At 37.3% G+C, this 20734-nt stretch overlaps 1 protein-coding gene and 1 pseudogene across 1 annotated transcript in view; one reads left to right on the top strand and one right to left on the bottom strand.

The window, feature by feature from the left end:
* Rmi1 (RecQ mediated genome instability 1) overlaps nt 1-16656 on the top strand; it is a gene marked incomplete at its 5' end in the record, with an annotated part of 26469 nt that extends 9813 nt beyond the window's left edge. Inside the window, 2 exon segments of the mRNA XM_013516017.1 lie at nt 13242-13331; nt 14371-16656. Coding sequence (XP_013371471.1) covers nt 14406-16259 — 1854 coding nt within the window. The 3' untranslated portion in view covers nt 16260-16656.
* On the bottom strand, nt 8616-10605 carry LOC102022843 (annotated as a pseudogene).
* Nucleotides 16657-20734: the final 4078 nt, after the last annotated feature.

Here is a 20734-nt window from a genome sequence, read left to right as displayed (position 1 = left end):
ATTTTTTTTGGGGGGCTGTTTTTTTTCTGCTACCGGGAATCGAACTCACGACCTTGCGCTTGCCAGGCAGGCACTGTGCCGCTGAGCTAAACCCCCAGCCCCTAATGTTTCTGTTTTAATATTTATTTATTTGTTTGTTTGTCTGTCTGTTTGAGACAGGGTGTCACTATGCAGTTCAGGCTGGCCTTGAGCTCACTTTGTAGCCCAGGCTGGTCTCAAACTTGCAATGATCCTCCTGCCTCAACCTCCCGAGTGCTGAGATTATAGGCGTGCCACCACACCTGGCCTCTGTTTTAATATTTAGATCCTTGATCCATTTAGACTGTTCAGTGCATGGTGAAAGATGTTCATCTTCCGCATATGGACGCCAGTTTTTCCAGCACCATTTATTGAAGAGGCTACCTGTCTTCCAGTGATTGTGTTTGGAACCTTTGCCAAAGATAAAGGTAGTTAAGTATGTCTGACGTTGCTTCTGCATCTTCCGATCTGTTCCATTGATCCTTGGGTCTTGTTTTCTTTTTTTTTGCCAGTACCATGCTGTTTTTATCACAGTAGCTTTGTAGTGTAATTTCAAGCCAGGAATTGTGATGCCTTCTGCTTTGCCTTTGTTGCCCAAAATTGCTTTTGCTGTTCTAGGATTCTTCTGGTTCCAAATGAATTTTAGGATTTTTTTCTCTAATTTTGTGATGAGATATGCTATTGGAATTTTGAGTAGAATTACATTAAATCTGTAGAATGGTTTTGGAAGTATGACTGTTTTCATTATATTGGTTCTTCTTACCCAAGAACAAGGGGTATTTTTTCATTTTCTGACAACCTCTTCAGTCTCCTTTTTCAGAGTACTGTAGTTTTCAGTGTAGAGATCCCTTACTTCCTTCATTAGATTGATTCCTAGGTATTTCATTTTTTTTTTTTGGATGCTACTGTGAAAGGTGTTGTTTACCTCATTTCTCTCTTAGTGAGCTTTTTGTTTATGTGTAGGAAGCTTGTTTTTTATGTATAGGATTTTTGAGTGTTGACTTTATCCAGCTACACTACTGAATTTGGTTATTAAATCTAGAAATCTTTTGGTGGAGCTTTTGGGGTCTTCTACGTAGAGTATCATGTCCCCTGCAGATAATGATAATTTAACTTCCTTTCCTATCCTTATTGCGTTTCTTTCTTGCTCTTGTCTAATTGCTGTGGCTAATGCTTCCAGAACTGTGTTAAGGAGGAGTGATGATAGCGGAGATCCTTGTCTTGTTCCTGATTTTGCAGTGAAAGCTTTTAGTTTTTTTCCATTTAGTATGATGTTGTTTGTCATAGATGGCTTTTATCAGATTGAGATAAAGACTACTCCAGTTTTCTGCAGGAAAGACCATCTATTTCAGCATCTATTTCAGTTTTTGTCATGAATGAATGTTGGACTTTGTCAAAAGCTTTTCCTGCATCTATTGAGATGATTATACGATTTTTGCCTTGGCTGTGTTAATATGGTGTATTACATTTATTGATTTATGTGTGTTGAACCATCCCTGCATCTCTGCGATGAATCCTATTTGGTCATGGTGTATAATTTTCTTGATGATTTGCTTCATTTTGCTTGCCAGTATCTTATTGAGGATTTTTGTATCTGTGTTCATTAGGGAGATTGGCCTGTAGTTCACTTTCTTAGTAGGGTCCTTCTCTGGTTTTGATAGTAGTGTAATACTTGGTTCCATGAATGAATTTTGGAGTTTTGCTTCCCTTTCAGCTTCATTAAAGAGTTGAGAAGTGGTGATGTTAGGTCTCCTCTAAGTTTCTTGTAGAATTCAGCAGTGAATCTGTCAGGGTCTGGACTTTTCTTTGTTGGTAGTTTTAAATTACATCTTCAGTTTTATTGACTGATTTTTTGTTTTTGACTGACACTGTTTTATTTAGAGTTTTTATATCCTCTTGATTCAGCTTTGGTAATTCATATATATCAAAGAATCTATCCATTTCTTCTGTATTTTTTATCTAATTAAAATACAGATTCTGAAAGTGTAGGTATTGAGATGTTCTGGATTTCTGTGAAAATTCCTTGTAATTTCACCCTTTTTATTCCTAATAGCATGATTTTGAGTCTTTTCTTGCCTCTTTTGATAAATTTGGCTATGGTTTGTCAATTTTATTTAATCTTTCCAAGAATCAACTAATCAATTCATTGATTCTTTGTATTGTTTTCTTTGTCTCTATTTTATTAACTTTTGCTCTGATCTCTATAATTTTCCCCTTGATATGACATTTGGGCTTGGTCTGCTCTTCTTTTTCTAGATGTTTGAGGTCCAACATAAACTTGTTTGAGTTGTTCTGTTTTCCTGATATGTGTATTCACTGCTATAAATTTCCCATGTAGGACGATTTCGTTGTGTCCCTTAAGTTCTGGTATGTTGTATTGTTATTAAGATTTTTGTACTATTATCACTTAATTGTGGAAACTAGTTATTTAATTTCATGTGTTTGTGAAGTTCTTGTGGTTTCTTTTGCCATTGATTTCCAATTTCATTGTACTATGGTCTGTTATTATGCACAGGATAATTTCAGTTCCTTTACATTTACTTAAGCATGTTCTGTGAACTAATATATGGTCTGTTTTGGAGAATGTCCCATGTGCAGCTGACAAGAATGTGGACTCTAATGTTGTGGGGTGGAAAACTCTGTAGATGCCTATTAAGTCCATTTATTTATAAGTTTGGTTCAGTTCTGATATTCCATTGTTGAGTTTTTGTCTAGTTGATGTCATTTTGTGATAGTGGGGTATTGAGATCCTCCAATATAGTTGTATTAGTGCTTATTTGACTTTTTATGTCTGGTAATATTTGTTTTATATGGTTGGGTGTATTGGTATTTGTTGCATATATATTTATGATTGTTCTGTCTTTCTCTTGGATTCTTCCCTTTACAAGGATGTAGTGACCTTCTTTATCTCTCGTAATCCATCTTGGCTTGAAATTCACTTTGTCTGAAAATAGAAGAGCTACCCCTGCTTTTTTCTGGGTTGCTGCCACATGGAGCATTGTTTCCCGTCCTTTGACTTTCAGTTTATGAATTTCTTTCTGAATTAAATGTGTTTCTTATATGCAGCATATTGTTAGATCTTTCCTCTTGATCCATGGTGATAGACTATTTCTTCTTTTTCTTCTTCTTCCTTTTTTTTTTTTTTTTTTTTTTGGGTCTTTTTGAGACAGAGTCTCACTATCCAGTTCAGGCTGGCCTTGAACTCACTTTGTACCCCAGGCTGGCCTTGAACTCACAGCTATCCTCCTGCCTCAGCCGCTCAAGGGTTGGGATTAATGGCGTGTGCCACCACATCTGGCTCTAGGGTGTTTCTTTTAATTGGTGAACTGAGACCATTAGCATTGATGGTTATAACTGATACCATCAGTATTCACTTGTCCTTACTATAGTATTTTCCTTTTGTTGTCCCTGTCGTCTGCCTTGTCTGGTATATTCCTTCTGTTGGGGTTCATGGAGTTGTAGTCCTTGTTTTCTCTTACAAGAATGTCCTTCAGAACATTTTGGAGTGCTGATTTGGTGTTCATATATTTCCTCTGGTGTTTTTTGTCATGGAAGTGTCTTATTTCTCCATCGATTTTGAGAGAAAGTTTGGGTTGGCGGGTACATCGGTATGGATTGGAGGTTGTTTTTTTTTAAGGCTGGAAATCCTTCACTCAAAACTCTCCTTGACTTGAGAGTTTGTGTTGAGAAGTCAGCTGTGATTCTGATGGGCTTTCCTTTATAGGTGATTTATTCTTATGTTGAATTTTTGGAATCCTGACTATGATATGTCTGGCTGTAACTTTTTTTTTGATCATGGCTACTTGGAGTTGTACATGCCTCACTTGTCTGTATGTCATGTTCCTTTCCCCTGTCATGGAAGTTTTCTGCCATGATGTCTGAATCTCATGATGTGATGTTTGTATCATTTGTGCTATGTCCCACTTTTTCATTGATGCCAATCAGCCTTACGTTATTCTCCTTTGTCTCATCTAGCAGCTGCTGTATTGCTTTCTTATGGTCCCTTGCTATTTTTAAGGAATCCTTCTTTTCATGATTGCTAACCACATGCCTGTCTTCTGTATCTGAGATTCTGTCTTCACATTGGCTCATTCTGCTGCAGATATTTTCAATAGAATTTTTATTCTCCTGGGTATCTGCTTGAATCTGTTTTATGGATTCTGTTTCTTTCCTATGTTGGTTATTCATGATTTCCATCATTTATCTAGAGTCACTATGCATGTTTTTCATTGTGGTCATCATCTCTGTAGTTATCTGTGAAATTTTTCTGATTTAAGTTTTTCTAGAACCGCATTCATTTGCTTTGTTGTTAGCACTTCAGAGAGGCCAGGTGGATGACTTTTGGATTGTCCCATATCATTGCTCCTTGGGTTTGTCTTTGATGAACTGAATGTCTGAGGTTGCATCTTGTTTAAGTGTCTTCTCATTTTCTTTCTTTTTTTAAAAATTTAATTCCTGGGTTGATGCTTATCAATTGCCTATAGTGAGTTGCTTTATTACTAATATTTAGAACCTTGGGGCTGGGGATTTAGCTCAGCGGCACAGCGCCTGCTTGGCAAGCGCCAGGTCGTGAGTTCAATTCCTGGTACCAGAAAAAAAAAAATAGAACCTTTAGGAAATGACTACTTCTCTGAAGTATCTTACAGAAATAGCTGTTTTTTTGGGTTTTGAGTCTGTTGCAAGATCCTACGTCTTCAGTTTGTTAAGGATGAGAATTTGCTGCCTGCCTGGCCCATCCCTGGTTCTTTGGCACTGGCACACAACATTTTCTGTGACCCTTTGTCAATCACCGTGTTGAACAACTGGTTAGAACAATTATGTACCATTAGCTAAAGTGGTACAGTCAGCAGTAACAATAGCGTCAAACTTAGCCTAGAAAATGACAAACTGAGGTAACGATCAATTTGCTACCTTTAACCATATAAAGTAGATATAACAAATTCTAAAAGAAACCAGAATATTATATGTAGTGGATTTGTCTTCAGTGTGCCAGTTTTATCTTTGGGGAGAAAATTTAAAGAGGGTAGGGAAAAAAATAGAGAAATAGAAGAGGAAGATATTAGAAGCAAGACTGGAGGGCAAAAGGGGATCATGAAAACTTCGGATAGCAGTAGCTTTATGGCGGGGTAATGGATAATCTCAGTGAGCTTGCACCTTTATTTCCCATGAAGTTCAGGCTGGTTTTTGGCAATAATGCTGGAACCCAGACCCTTTTAGCCTGTAGCCATTAGCATACCTTCTGTGTGCTTGAACTCAGCTGGGAGCTGCTAGATGGATCTAGCAGTTGTTCTGAATTCTGAGCTCAGTTGACCCCTCTCCATGATGGCTCCTGGCCAGTCACCCTCTCCTGCTGGATATCTGAGCCTGCAGCGCTCACCCCCCAGCTAGTGCAGTCTTATGCATTCACTGTTCCCTTCTACTGCTGCCTCTCTCCATATAGGCCTCGTGTTGTCAGCAGTCACCCTGTGTCCACAGGTTTGAACCATTCTTTTCACACAGTGAGTCCCAACTCCGGGAGAGGGCATGGCCTGCCATGACCTTCTTTGTTGGAGTTTCTCTCTTTGTGCTTGCTGTGGGTTTCAGTCCTTGCTTTAGATTCTTTCTGGGTCCAGGGGACCTACTTCCCTCCTTGTCTTCTTGCATTGCTAAATTCCAGTGTCTGGATGGCAACTCTTAGAGGTGCTCTTTCTTTGCTGCTTACCACTTTGCCATCTTTCTGGAAGACTCTGTGTTGAGATTTTTAGACCAGTAGTGTCACTAAGAGAATTGGTTTCTTTTAAAATTGCCTACAGGGGCTGGGGATTTAGCTAAGTGGCACAGTGCCTGCCTGGCATGCACGAGGTCATGAGTTTGATTCCCGGTACCGGAACCCCCCCCCAAAAAAAAATTGCCTACATTTTGACAAGAGAAAGACCCACCAAGAATGAAAAAGGAGAAAATCCAACAGTTTGACTGCTATTCACTCATTTTTTGAAAGCTTTGTTTTGAACTGTCAAGTAATTTTTATACTATTTGAATACATGATCATCAACAAAACAACTTGCATCATTTCATAGTTGTTGAAGGTTTCAGCAATATATGCCAAATAAACCTTGGTATAAAAATATATGCCCTGTTAGATTTGAAGACGTTTAATACTTTGAATTTAGAAATTTATCCTGAAATTCAGCTACCAGGTCTTTCTTTGTACAATAATAAACCATATGATATGAACAGACTTGTTAGACATATTTCAAAAAGTAATTCAGTCGTCACATTCAACAGGTGATTCACGTTACCCATTTATGTTATATTTGTTAAATAAACACCAGTTGACCAACACAGGAACTAATTAGAAGAACAAAGTGGAGATTCCTAAAAGAATGTTGCAAATTCACATTAGAGATATGTATATAGTACAGTCTTTGGATATCAGAAACCTATGACATTGGCCTCCTGTATGGTGAAGAAAAACAAAGTAATATTGATGCTATCAGTGTTACACCATTATCTTAATATTGATAGTGAAGCCAGGTGTGGTGGTGTACACGTGTAATCCCAGCACTTGGGGGACTTAGGCAGGAGGATGATGTGAGTTTAAGGTCAGCTGGTGCTATATAGTGAGTTCAAGGCCAGCCTCAACTACATAGCGAGACCCTGTCTCAAAAGCCAAAATCAAAAAAAAAAAAAAAGATTGATAGTGAATCCTCAACACGAATGAAGCCAGAAATGGTGACACTTTACAATAAAATGAAAGGTGGAGTAGATGTTATTGATGAGTTGTGCAGCAACTATGATGTCACTTGAAACACAAAGCATTGGTCAATGGTTGTGTTTTACTGGATCCTAACATGTCAGGCATGAATAGTTTCATAGTTAACAAAATAACAAGCACAAAGTATCACAAAGAAGTGTTCTTAGGGGATTGGGACTTGATAGGTGATCAGTTATAGCAGAGGAAAAACTATGTATTTACTCAAAGAACTCTGCAAAAGAATTCTGAGCAAATCAGTGGGCAGACAGGTGAAACATCACAAGAATCTCCTAAGAAAACAGGAAGACCAGCAAAATGTAAAGTATGTCCTACCAAAGAAGACAGGAAAGCAAAACACGTGTGCTGTCAGCGTAAGCAATGCTTGTGTAATGGAACATGCTATTCTCGTGTGAAAACTGCCTTCAGTGTGACAATTGCAGTAAAGATTGTTTTTTGTGGACAGATTTATTTGTATTGTCATAGTCATTCACATATGAATTTATTTCTGTTTGTAGATTTAGTAAGCAAACACAGATAATGTAGAAAATGTTGATGTTTATTCTAAACACTCGTTACATAGTTGATATATTACTGATATTTCATTTTCCTGGTGCGTGTGCATTGCACAATATAGTAGAAATGTCCTGACAAAAGAGGAAGATGAGAGGTGACAAGTATGGCCTGCCAAACAGGAAAGGAAAGCTAAGCACACAAGCTGTAGTGTGAGCGATACTTGTGTATGAAACATGCTGTTATGTGTGAAGACTGTCTTAAGCTGATAATTGAAGAAAAGATTATTTCTGTGGTAGAGTTTTGTATTTTCATTGTAGTTCACATAGGAATTTATTTCTGCTGTTTTTTTTAGATTTTGTAAGCAGGTGAACAGTTGATATTGAAAATGTTGGTGTTTGTTCTACATATTTATTATTACATATTAAAAATTAATATTTTATTTTCCTGTTAAGTACACATTTAATATAATAAAACTCATAAAATTAAAATTCATAATTCATCAATAAAAATACTCCTAAAGAATAAATGTGGGCATTACATACTTCCATAATGTACATTTTCTAAAAATTTACCATGATGCCCCGTACTAAACTTACTTAGTGTCTTTATTATCCTCCTTTGTAAAATGAGAATACCTTAACTCCCTTTGAATTCCTTTCTCATCACCCCTTTCCCGCCCTGCATTGAAACCAAGACCTTTGCAAGGAGCTAGCCCTTTTTCTGAATTTTGATAGAGGGTCTCACTAAGTAGTTGCCCAGACTGGGCTCAAACTTAGAATTTTCCTGCCTCAGCCTCCCAGATTGTTTGACCCTGGCTGTTTTTCACTTGTTTTTGTTTTGGTTTTATGAAGCAGGTTCTTGCTAGGCAGTTCAGGCTATCCCTGAACTCATTGTGTGGCCCAGGCTATCCTCAAACTTGAGGCAACCCTCCTGCCTCAGCCTCCTGAGTGCTGGGATTGCTGATGTGTACCCCACCCCTGGCTGTTTTTCAGATTTTTGCTGACTTTAATTTTAGGTCCAGTTTGCTGGGCATTAAGATTTTTTTTTTTTACATTAATGTTTTGTGTTTTGCCATGTGTGCATGTGCACATGCGCACACACATGTGTATATGTGTTTTCAGTAGTCCTAAGGATTGAACCTAGGGCAAGCTACAACCCAGTTTTAGTCTCACAGTCTCATTTTTCTCTTTTTTAGACAGGCTCTTCATACATTGCTGAATTGCTCGACCTTTTAATTAGAAATCTCCCTGCCTCAGTCTCGCAGAGTGCAGGGGTTACATGCTCTGAAATGTGATTTTTTTTTTCTAATTTTTTTTACTTTTATTTCAATTTATTTTATTTTATGCTTAATTTATTCCCATGCCATAAGTTTTTGTTTCTTTAGTTTCTGCTGGGATATCTTTTTCTTTTGTGCAACTTCCTCCTCTGGTTTAGGAACAGTTTGTTTTCAGTAAGGATCATCTCAGTATGTCAGGGGGAGCTCATAGTTAATACGGCCATGAGCTCTGTAAGTGTGGTGATGCATCTTGGGTGCTTTGTCACCTGGATATGTTCAATGACCAGAGAATCTACATCTAAACCCTTAAGTTCAGCATTACTCTCTTCGTTTTTAAGCATATGCGGCAAAAATTCAGCACTGTTTTTGAGCTACCGACCCTGTGTCCAGCCCCACTGTTTGGCCTGGGCACAGCTACCAGCTCCACCATTGTAACGCCGGAATGGCACACATTGCTTCTTTAATGTAACATCCTGCAGATACTTGGTGGCCTTTCTCATATGCATAGCTTTGATGGCCTGGGCAGTTTCACAAATGTTCTTAAAATGAACATGAAGATTTGAGCCCCTTGATTTGCATGATTTTGTGGGGTTTTCTGGGTCAAGAGAGTAGCGAACTATTTTCACAGGTCACCACAGGCTGCTTACAGGAAGAACTAACGTGTGAGTTTTTTAAAAAATGCACATTATGAGGTGGGTCTCTTGCCACATGCTGATAATCCCAGCATTGGGGAGGCTGAGACAGGAGGATTACCGTGAGTGTGAGGCCAGCATGGGCTCACAGTGAGTTCAAGTCCACCCTGACATCGCAATATCCTGTCTCGAAAAACAAACAAAAGGTTCTTCCTTAAAACTTTTTTTCTTCAAGTATATATTTTTCTATTTGTTGTTTCTACTGATGTGGTTCATGGTTGTAATTTTCCTGGAATATTATAAATTTGGTTTGACAGCTCATGCTTATAGGAGTCTTCCCCCTCTGATGTAGTTTTGGAGTTGTATCAGGCCTCATACTAGGTTCGTTTTATGAAGGATTTAAGGATTTGAGCTTTTAATTTATATGAATAGCCCAATTCTGGACCCTACCATGTACATGTGTATGTGTTGTGTAAGTGCAGTTTCCTCTGTCAGGATAGATCTGTTTCTCCACAGATATATGTTGGATGGGATTTTCTTTTGGTACAATTCTAGTGAGGCATCTGTTCATGGTCCTCTGCTCTGGACATGGTATATTGGACTGTTAGAGTTTGGGCCATGCGCTTTTTGTGTAAGTCCCTTATCCCAGAGGCTGCAGAGGTGTTTGTGCTCAAAACTGTTAAAATTTCTCTCTTCCTGACTAGGGAGCTTTTACTCTTATTAGTGAGTTTATGCATTTAATCCCATTTATTGTTTTGAGACAGGGTCTCGTATAGTTGGCTGGCCTTGAACTCACTTTATATTATAGCATAAGACTGGCCTTCAAGTCAGTGATCCTCTGCTTCAGGTTCCCAAGTGCTGGGATTACAGGCATGTGCCACCAATGCTAGGCTGTATGTAGTTTTATCTTATCTCTTGTATATCCTTTTGATGATCCTTTTATGAATATACAAGTAAATAAGAATTTGCTTATTTTCCTGAATTCTGTGTGTACAAAAGTTAGCATACTGTATATCCTGTTCTGTATTTTTCCCCTCCCCTCCCTCTCTCCCTACATCTCTTCCTTTTTGAGGGGCATTATTGGAGATTGAACTCAGGGCTTTACACATGGTAGGCACATGCTCTACTACTGAGCTACATGCTTAGCCCTATATTTTGCTTTTCTTCACAATCATTTAGGAAATACTTCCATTTGATAAATCAGAGAACTAGTGTAGAGGCTGTTGGGTTTATTTATTTATTTTTTATTGAAAAAAGGTAAGACAGTTTCATAACACAATAATAGAATGATGAGTCATTACATTGCATATTGTCATCTTCAAGGTAGTTACTCAGAGTACATAGATACGGGCATAAAAAATTCTCTAATTGATAATTAACATGAACCTTCCTTTTTAGTGAACTAAGACACTAAAAGTATAGCTACCTTGCATTTTTCTCCCTTTTCCCTTCCTTCTTTTCCCTTTTCCCCTGTCCTAGTTCCTTTGTCCTTTTAAGCAATTACTTCCCATTTCACAGTATATATTGTACATTCTGGACCTTATTTGCTCTTTCAGTTTCTCACACCAGGGAGACAGTACAATGTTTACACATGTGTTTGATTTATTTCACTTATGAGTGTGGTCTCAAGTTGCATCCATTTTTACCTATAGAAGTCTCAAATTTATCCTTCTTTATGGCTGAGTAGTAGTACTCCATTGTATAAAAAATACCAGATCTTTTTTATCCATTCCTCAGTTAATGGGCATTTGGATTGTTTCTAAGACCTAGCTATTAGAAATTGTGTTGCTATAAACATGGGTGCGCATATATCACTGTGGTATGATGTTATCAGTTCTTCTGGGAGGATAAGCCAGAAGGAGGATAGCTGGGTCAAATGGGACCTCTAATCCTAGCTATTTGAGGAATCTCCATACTTACTTGCGCAGTAATTTCACCAGTTTGTGCTCCCACCAAAAGTGGAGAAGGGTTCCATTTTCCCTACAACCCTTCCAGCATTTGTTTTTGGTTGATATTTTGATGATAGCCATTTTTTCTGAGATGAGATGGAATCTCAGTGTTAATTTGCATTTCTCTAAAGACCAGTGATGTTGAACATTTTTTAATTTCCTTATTTGCCATTCGTATTTCTTCGTCAGGGAAGTGTGTATTCATCTCAGATGATCAGTTTTGGAACGGATCTTTGAATTTAGGGGGGGTCTTTTGAACTGGGGGGCATCCTCAGGTCTGTTTTATTGCCGGTACCATGCGATTTTATCACAGTTGCCTTTTAGTATAATTTCAGGTCAGGGATTGTGATACCTCCTCCCTAGCCTTTGTTGCCCAGAATTGCCTTTGGTATTCTAGGCCTCTTCTGTTTCCAAATGAATTTTAGGAATGTTTTCTGTAGTTCTGTGAAGTATGCTAATGGTATTTTGATTGGGATTGCGTTAAATCCCTATAACAATTTTGGGTGTATGGCCATTTTTACAATGTTGTTCTTCCTGTACATGAACAAGGAATATCTTTCCATTTTCTGATATTGTCTTCCATCTTTCTGATATTGTCTTCCATCTCCTTTTTCAGAGTACTGAAATTTTCAGTACACATATGTTTTACTTCATTTGTTAGATGGATTCTTAAGGGGGGCTGTGGATTTAGCTCAGTGGCGCAGCGCCTGCCTGACAAGCGCAAGGTCGTGGGTTTGATTCTCGGTACCGGAAAAAAACAAAAAAAAAAAAAAAAAGATTGATCGTTAAATATTTCATTTTTTTTGGATGCTATTGTGAAGGCTATGGTTTCCCTAATTTCTCGCTTGGAGTTTGTTTGAAAATAGTTTATTTTCAATCAAAGACCTTTCTTGTATTTTATTTTTACTTCATTTCATGTAGAATTTAAAAAAATCTGTACTCTCAGTTATGTCTTCAATATAAAAATTAATCAGTTATGTAATTATAATCACCTTAACTTTTTTCTTCTTTACACTTTTTTTTGTAGCAGGAATCGAACTCAGGACCTTGTGCTTGCCAGGCAGGCACTTGTATAGCGCTGATACGTGCTGAGCTCTATCCCCAGCCCTCTTCTTTAAACTTTACCTATTCATTAAATTAAAATTAATAATACACTCTCTGTGTGTAGGTTCCTGAGAGTCATGTGCTTCAATGTCCTTTTTTATGGATTGTTTAAAAGATACCAATGGTAGCAAAAGTACTGATGATTGGAAACTTGTGTGCTAGGACAGAAATAGAGGACCAAAGAGGAAGAGGTTAGAGGCAATTATAAGTATTTTGTGTCACTGAGAAATATAAAAAGATGTTTGATCAGCAGCTTTAGGATCAACAGTAAATTGAAATTTTAATTTGCTTTTTTCAGGCATTGTTCAGCTGTTTTTTGAGGTACAGTGTAAAATAGTTTTATTGCTGCTTTACTGGCATTTTTAGGGACCAGGCCCCTAAAATAGGTAGATGTATTATTTTCTAGTTTAAGAACTTACAAGAAGGGTCAGTTCATGACATTCAGGGCAGTGTAGGACTTTATCCAGTGTGGGAGCTAGTCATTCATTGTAAAGTAACAACTGTAGTTTTGTGTAACTGCTTTTTGCCAGGTTCTGTAATAGTTTCCATTTACTGAGCTCTCACTGTGTCAATGCTGTTTTTTCCTTATTAATTTAATCTTCTCAGCAAGCCTGTGAGGAAGATGCTTTATTGTAATTTTACAGATGAGGTAATTTAGGATACCTTCGGGTTGAATAATTTAAGGTTGCAGTTTATAAGTGAAATATAATCTGGCACCAGAGTTATACTCTGAACTGCTACCTCAAATAATGCCTGTCCTGTCTTTAAATTTTACAGTTGCCTATGAAGTACAGAAGGAGATAGGCTTAGAAAAATTAACTTTCTCATAGTCATTTTTTTCTGTTTATCTCACTCCAAATCTCTTGGTTCTATTGTATGTTGCTGCCATTGTACCCTGACTGATAATAGAATGACCAAAAACTACTATGAATGTCCTGCGCTCATGAAAATAGGACAGAAATTCTTTCTACAGCTTCATCTTATAATCTTTACTGTTTCTTGTTTTTTCTCTAAAGGCCATTTCTGAGCAGTAGAGATTTTTAAGTCCTTCACTGAACAGTCCATTCCAGATCCTGTCATCAGGTCCTATGTTGCTGTTTCAAGTGGTAAGTTTTCTTATGGACATATAAAAACTTAGATAAACTGTATCTTGACTTCATCAGTAGGAAGAATAAATTCAACTTTTGTGAACATGTACTTGATTATTCTGCTACTACTTTATTATACTGAGAAAATCAGAATATATTTATCTGGCAAGACTCTTGAGAATATTTAGTGAAATACACAAGGTGCTTTACATCAGCTCAGAGTCTAATATTACTTGTTATAATTTTATTCTTACATCACAGCTTTAAGTGCTAACTGGCCAAACACAGGGATATAGGTTAGAATAAAGTTAAATTAGTGTTAATTACAGATGTAAAAACAAGTTCAGTGAACATTGTATCCTGACTAAATTTTAAATGTTTAGAGTCTGATTATTTTAATATAGTTACTTTTTACTGAGTATCTTTCATAAATTAGTTATACTTTATAAATGTTATCCATGTAATTGTTTCAACTCTGTTCAGTGGTGGTGTTGACATTTTACAAATGAGGAAAATGTGTTAAAGAAGAAACATATATTAGGTCATATAGTTTGTAATTTGACAGAGCCAACTTTCAAACTTTGGTATTTCTGTCTAAAACATATTGCTTTTCTCATTATACTATTTGATTATTTCTGATGTTTGACTTTGGCCAAGTAGAAAGGCAGATTTTTAAGGTACTGGAGAGAAAAATTTAAAGGTTGTGGTGGTTGTGCCTCCTTTTGCATTGTAGAGGATTATAGAAGCTATATATCTTTTATTTTTTATTTTTTATTTTGTTTTGGTTTTGGTTTTTCTCCGGTACCAGGAACCGAACTCACGACCTTGCGCTTGCCAGGCAGGTACTTTTGCTGCTGAGCTAAATCCCCAGCCCCGAAGCTATATATCTTTTAAAAGCTGTATTTAGGGGCTGGGGATTTAGCTCAGTGGCACTGCGCCTGCCTGACAAGCGCGAGGTGGTGAGTTCAATTCCTGGTACTGGAAACCCCCCCCCCAAAAAAATTAAAAGCTGTATTTAAATGTACTGAATCTCATAATTTTTTGTTTTTGTTTCCAGGTAACAGATGCATATTATTTATTTTATTTTAAAAAATGAGTTTAACTAGCACTGCAGTAAGAGTTGAAACCTGGCTTTCAGCTACATGGCATGTTAAAGTACCTCTAGTGTGGCTGGAAGCATGTATTAACTGGATCCTGGAAGAAAATAATAATGTTAGTATGAGTCAGGCACAAATGAATAAACAAGTATTTGAGCAGTGGTTACTTACTGACCTGAGAGATTTGGAACATCCTCTTTTACCTGATGACATTTTAGAAGTTCCAAAAGGAGAACTGAATGGATTTTATGCTCTACAGATTAATTCCTTGGTTGATGTAAGTCAGCCTGCATATTCTCAGATAGAACAGTTGAGAGGAAAGAATACAACAAATGATCTAGTTACAGCTGAAACACAAGTTACCCCCAAACCTTGGGAAGTGAAGCCTTCACGGATGTTGATGCTACAGCTAACTGATGGAGTTGTACAAATTCAGGGAATGGAGTATCAGTCTATTCCAGCTCTTCATAGTGATCTTCCTCCAGGCACAAAAATTTTGATTTGTGGAAACATTTCATTTCGTCTTGGTGTTCTCTTATTGAAACCAGAAAATGTGAAAGTGTTAGGAGGTGAAGTAGACGCTCTTTTAGGAGAATATGCACAAGAAAAAGTACTTGCAAGATTAATTGGGGAATCTGATCCTATAGTTTCATTCATACCAAATAATTCTAATCAAAACATCCCCAGAGTTGCAGATATTATGGATGATGTATTAGGACCTTCTGATGAAGAACTCTTGGCAAGTCTTGATGAAAATGATGAGTTTGCAGCAAGTAATGACACCTTGGAAAGATGTGTCAACACAGGGAGTTCCTTGAACACTGTTCCTACGAGACAGTCGAGTTTTGAGCCAGCACTCAATTCTCAAAGACGAAAGGAGAAACCACCAAACCAATTTATACATTGTACCGATGGGGAATTGGATGACTTTTCACTGGAGGAGGCCTTGCTTTTAGAAGAAACTGTCCAAAAAGAACAGATGAAAACTAAAGAATTGCAGCCATTGACTTTCAGCAAAAACACAGATAAAAGTATGGAGAGATTTTCACATAAACCTAATATGCCGAATGATTTTTCTTCAGTTTGCAAACCAGGAAATAATAATTGGAATGGAAAAACTTTACTTGAACAGATGACTCATGAAGACAGATCATTTCATTGTTCATCTGCTATAGACCAAAACAGTGTTTTTTCAGGTCCATTGAGTGTACCATCAGCGCATAATTTTACAAATAAAGATAGGAACTCAGAGATAGATAATAAAGTAAAACAAACTATCAGCAGTTTAGATGGACATTCTTTAACTGATAAAATATTAAATAGAGAGCCAGTTAAGAGTTCACAAGTTTCTAATAAGCATGGTCACCACTTACAGTACTGTTCTGAAAGATCAGATAGTAGTACTGATCTTTCTCTTGGCACAGATTTGTATTCTCCACCCTTCACCTATCTGTCTGTTTTAATGGCTAGCAAACCAAAGGAAGTTACAACAGTGAAAGTCAAAGCATTTATTGTAACTCTAACTGGAAATCTCTCAAGTTCTGGTGGCATTTGGAGTATAACTGCTAAGATTTCTGATGGCAGTGCATACCTAGATGTAGACTTTGTAGATGAAATACTTACCAGTTTAATAGGGTTTTCAGTACTAGAAATGAAACAGTTAAAAAAGGATCCTCCTAAATATCAAAAGTTCCTGGAAGGTTTGCAGAAATGTCAGAGAGATCTAATAGATTTGTGCTGTTTGATGACTATTTCATTTGATCCTTCCTTGTGTAAAGCAATGGTACTTGAATTACAAGATGTTAATATGGAACACCTTGAGAACCTAAAGAATCGATTGAATAAATAACTTACTAAATAGTACTAGAGAATAATTTAAAACAAGGAAGTATTTTAAATTTGTTCACAATTTTATTTTTTTGGAGGACTCAAATTTCAGAAAATTTGTTCTTTGTTTATCTTTAAGGACTGTTTGGCTTTTCTTAGTGTTTGAAACTTTATGGGGTAGTATGACTGAATAGTATGACTGTTTTTGAGTAACGCAGATTATTTCTTTCCTACTACAAGTTGCACACACATTATTTTGTATTCTAGAAAGGTTCTGAAATTGAGGCATGATCATATACAACCACATGGACGCATTCTGCTAGAAAATGAAAACATAACTGATGAAAACAATAGGAAACGTCCGTTTGTTTTAACAAAATTGTTGCTAATAAAAGAATGAAGTTCAAAATGTAAACAAAGCCTTAATGCATTGGTTGATTTTGTGTTTAGATAGTTGAACATTATTAAGGTAGCTTCTTGCTGAAGTTTTATTTTTGTAGAAAATGAAGTTTCATAGCCTGTTTCACTTTATTTCTTTTAATTCAGCATCCATTTTCCTGTATTGTGGTATTAACATCTTAAATTAGTAGGATGTGTGTGTTTTGGGTTTTTTTTTTTGGTACTGGGAATCGAATGCAGGACCTTGCTCTTGCCAGGCAGGCACTTGTGCCACTGAGCTATATCCCTGGCCCTGTTATGGAAACAGTATCTACACATCATTCAACAAAATCTATCATTTAAATTTCTTAGCTTTTTTCTCTTATTCCTTTTCTGTTCCTGGATCCTCTTCAGGAAGTATCACAGCCTGTCGTCCTGTCTTCAGGCTTCTGTTGGTGCTGTAGCTTCTGTTTCCTTATTTTTGACCCTAGTAGGTCACAGCCTGTTCCTGGTATCTCTCTGCTGTTTGTCTCATGATAAGTAGGGGCTGCTCTGACAGCAGCATTTGTTGCCGCCTCTGCTGCAACATGGCGTTCTTTCACTCTCTGCAACCTGAGCATCTCCAGCTGTAGTAGTTTGAGTGTCTCCATCAGGGGCCAACATGTGTCTCCAACCATGCCTGTTTCTCTGGCCTGCTGTAACTTGGTGACCAAGAGGGAATTGATACTTGCTAGAAAACTATTGGAGTAGAAGTTGGGACACCTCCAGCTTCTTTTGAGGGCCTCCATCCTCAAGTACATGGCTACATTTTCTGCCATGTGAAGGCTTTCTTACAATTCTGAGTTTTGCAGCTTCAGGTGCTCGTTGCTTTTGTTGTTCTTGGGCAGCTCCAACCTGAGGGCATCAGGCACCTCAGTTGATTCCCTGTGCTTGCCCCCTCTTGCTGCTCCATCCAAGACAGCAGATACAGTCTACACCAGTGCTGTCCCACACTGTTGGAAAGATACCATGTAGATGGAAAGTTCCTCAGACTCTTCTGCTTTTAGCAGGCTGCTTGATGAGCATCAGCCATGGCCATCTGTAATTTTTCCGAGACATCATAGTATCTGTGGTCTGAATGTGAAACTGCAGCTTTTCCTGTAGAGCTACCTGCTCCTTTGTCAACTTCTGTTGACATTACTGCTTTATTCCAGGTGTTCCAGAGTGTTTTGGTGCTGCTGTTTAAATTCTTCTATCTTGCTACCAAGTTGTTTGATAGATAGCTAGTGTCTGGGGCTCCTGTTACCTCTTGGTACCAGCTCTCTTGGTCCTTCACCTTTGCAGATTATGGGGGCCCGCCCTCCCTTTTGATGTAGGATATAGGTTCAGACACAAGACTGGTGAAAAAGTTGTCACTGGCTCAGCATCATGGTTCTGAAGTGATGCTGATGAGCAGCACCTGGGAAAGGGACACTGCCAGGTGACAATGTATCATTAGTTGAAGGTGGTGTGGAAGAAGTAGCATGGTCTTTGTATGCATCCTCAGGTGAGTGACAGTTGCCAGCAGTGGTTGTCTCGGGGTTGCTACAGTTTTTAATCTTTTTCTTCACTCCTCCAGGTCCACCAAGGCTGCTTTTCTTTTGAAATTCTTTCAACTGTTTCTTGGTCAGAGTCAATTTTCTACCTGGTTTCTTCAGAAAATCTGGGGCAGGGAGGGAGGAAGGAGTGGGACCATGTCGCCACAGTCCCATCAACTGCTCATTTCACTTTAATTAAAAAGTCCTTTTCCCATAATCTTTGTTATTTGATTCAGTGGTTTATTTAGTTTATTCAAACTAATGCAGATGTTTGATCTTCAATTTCTTTTTAAATTTTATGCAATTCTTTTTCTTTCAAGTTTTTTTTTATTACATGTTTGCAGTAGATACTATGTTCATTGTGAGGAGTTGGTACATGTATGTAATAAGAAGTGTGTAATCATGTTTGTTGTATGTACAGGTTTTTAAAAAAATGGTAAATGTGAAGATGAAGGAATTTGACAGTCCACTATCGAGAAATTTGTTCTTCCTCTTATTGCTAAAGTATTATGTTGATGTTCCCTGTTGAGTCATATTGTTGGAAGTTAATAATTGAAAATAATTTTATTTCTAATATGTTGAAGACCCCAAAAGATTTGTTTATACTGTTTAAAAAATTAAGAACCAGTTGATAACAATATCAGGCTTTTAGATGCAGTAGCTTTACTGGCTTTTATTTTGTCAAAATATGTTCAAGAATAGTTTAAATGGCATATTGAAAACATTAAGGTCACTTACTGGATCCATCTTTAAATGTAACTATCTCTGGGGCTGGGGATTTAGCTCAGCGGCACAGTGCCTGCCTGGTAAGTGCAAGGTCATGAGTTTGATCCTGGTACCTGAAAAAAACCAAAAAAGTATCTCCTTTATGAATTAACTGTACCTGAGTCTTCCTTTAGTTTTATTGTTAGTGCTGATTGCTTTAAAGTGAGGCTGTTTACCTTTTCCATTTTGCTGTGACAGAGTTATATTTGAGGGCTGCGGATATAGCTTGGTGGCATAAGCACTTGCCTGGCAAACCTGAGGTCATGAGTTTGATTCCTGGTACCAAATAAATAAATAAACTAAAAAAAATTCTACAAAGTTATATTTGAGAAGTAAAGTAATTTTTATTAATCTTTTTATTTTTAAATGTTTAATCTTTAAACATTTCAATGTTTAAAGTGCCTTGTATTTTAAAACATTAAACAAATAATAAGATGAAGACATTGTGCTTTTTTTTTTTAGTAAAAATGTAACAGGAAATATCTAGAAGTAAAGTGTAATACATGTATAAAGATATGACTAAAAAGAAAAAGAGATCCCATCTGACCCTGTGATCTCCCTGGTAGATATTTTTCCCAAAGAGCTTGAGATACATGCATACCAATAGCCCAATTTGTAATAGCTAAATCCTGGAAGAAGCCTGTATATCCATCAACAGTTGATTAGATAAAATGTGGTATTTATATATAATGGAATACTACTATGATATAAAGAGTGATAGTTGTGAGACATTTGTAGGAAATGGATGTACCTGGAAAATACAGTGTTGAATGAAACAAACCAGACACACACATGCTTGAATATCATATGGTGTCTCTCACTTGAGTGAGGCAAAGTAAAACTAATAAGGATGGGTAAAGGGGACAAGGAGATGGATCTCTTTAATAGGGAAGTGGTCAAAGTGGAAAGCACAGGGGTGAGGAGGAGGGGAAGGGAAAATAAAGACGTGCCATGTGTAGAAACCTAATAACCTCAATTAATGTAAACATGATGTGTCATAACATGAGCTAAGGTTAATAGCAAGAATGAAAATGAGGTAGGGGAATTGGAGAAGGGAGGGAGCAGGAAGGAAGGGGAAAGGGATCTAAAAAGAAACAAACTATGTACATGTAACCACTCCACAAGGTGACTGTAAACTGTGTAAGTACAACACTAATACAATAAAAAATTTAAAAAGTGGAAAAGAATTCGAGCTGTGGCTCAGTGGGAGAGCACTTGTCTAGCAAGCATGAGGCCTTGGGTTTAATCCCTGGTATCACACACATACAAAAGAGTATTTTTAAAACATTTGCGTTGTTGTTTGAAGGATGATAACCAGTGCAAACCTTAAGCGCTAACTTTGCTGGGTGTAGTGTTACACAGCTGTAATAATCCCAGCACTCAGGAGGCTGAGGCAGGAGGATCGCTGTGAGTTTGAGGCCAGCCTGAAGTATATAGTGAGACTATCTCAAAAAAACAACACAGACCGTGCTTTCATATATTCTGATAGTAGTTGTGTCTATATACTTGTGTATATCTCATTGACTATAAGAGATCTAAGTGGGAAAATATCTTTTTCCCCCCTGAATGTTCCCCTTATACTCTGAGTGGTGCTTTAAAACTTTAAGGTCTTCTTTTCTCTATATTCAGTCACTGAAAAAATAGGTATTTTTCCACCAATTCTTCTATATTAATTCTTAGTGCTTTGTTGGTTGATTTCTTGACGGAAGCCTTTCTTACTGGGGTGAGATGGAATCTCAGTCTTGTTTTATTTGCATCTCTTGTATGATCAATGGTGAACATTTTTTCATATATTTTC

This window comes from Chinchilla lanigera, unplaced genomic scaffold (assembly GCF_000276665.1).
Source record: "Chinchilla lanigera isolate Chin_1 unplaced genomic scaffold, ChiLan1.0 scaffold00031, whole genome shotgun sequence".
Taxonomy (NCBI): Eukaryota; Metazoa; Chordata; class Mammalia; order Rodentia; family Chinchillidae; genus Chinchilla; species Chinchilla lanigera.
Note: the sequence above shows the minus strand (reverse complement) of the source record. Positions and strands in the feature narration are given on the sequence as shown.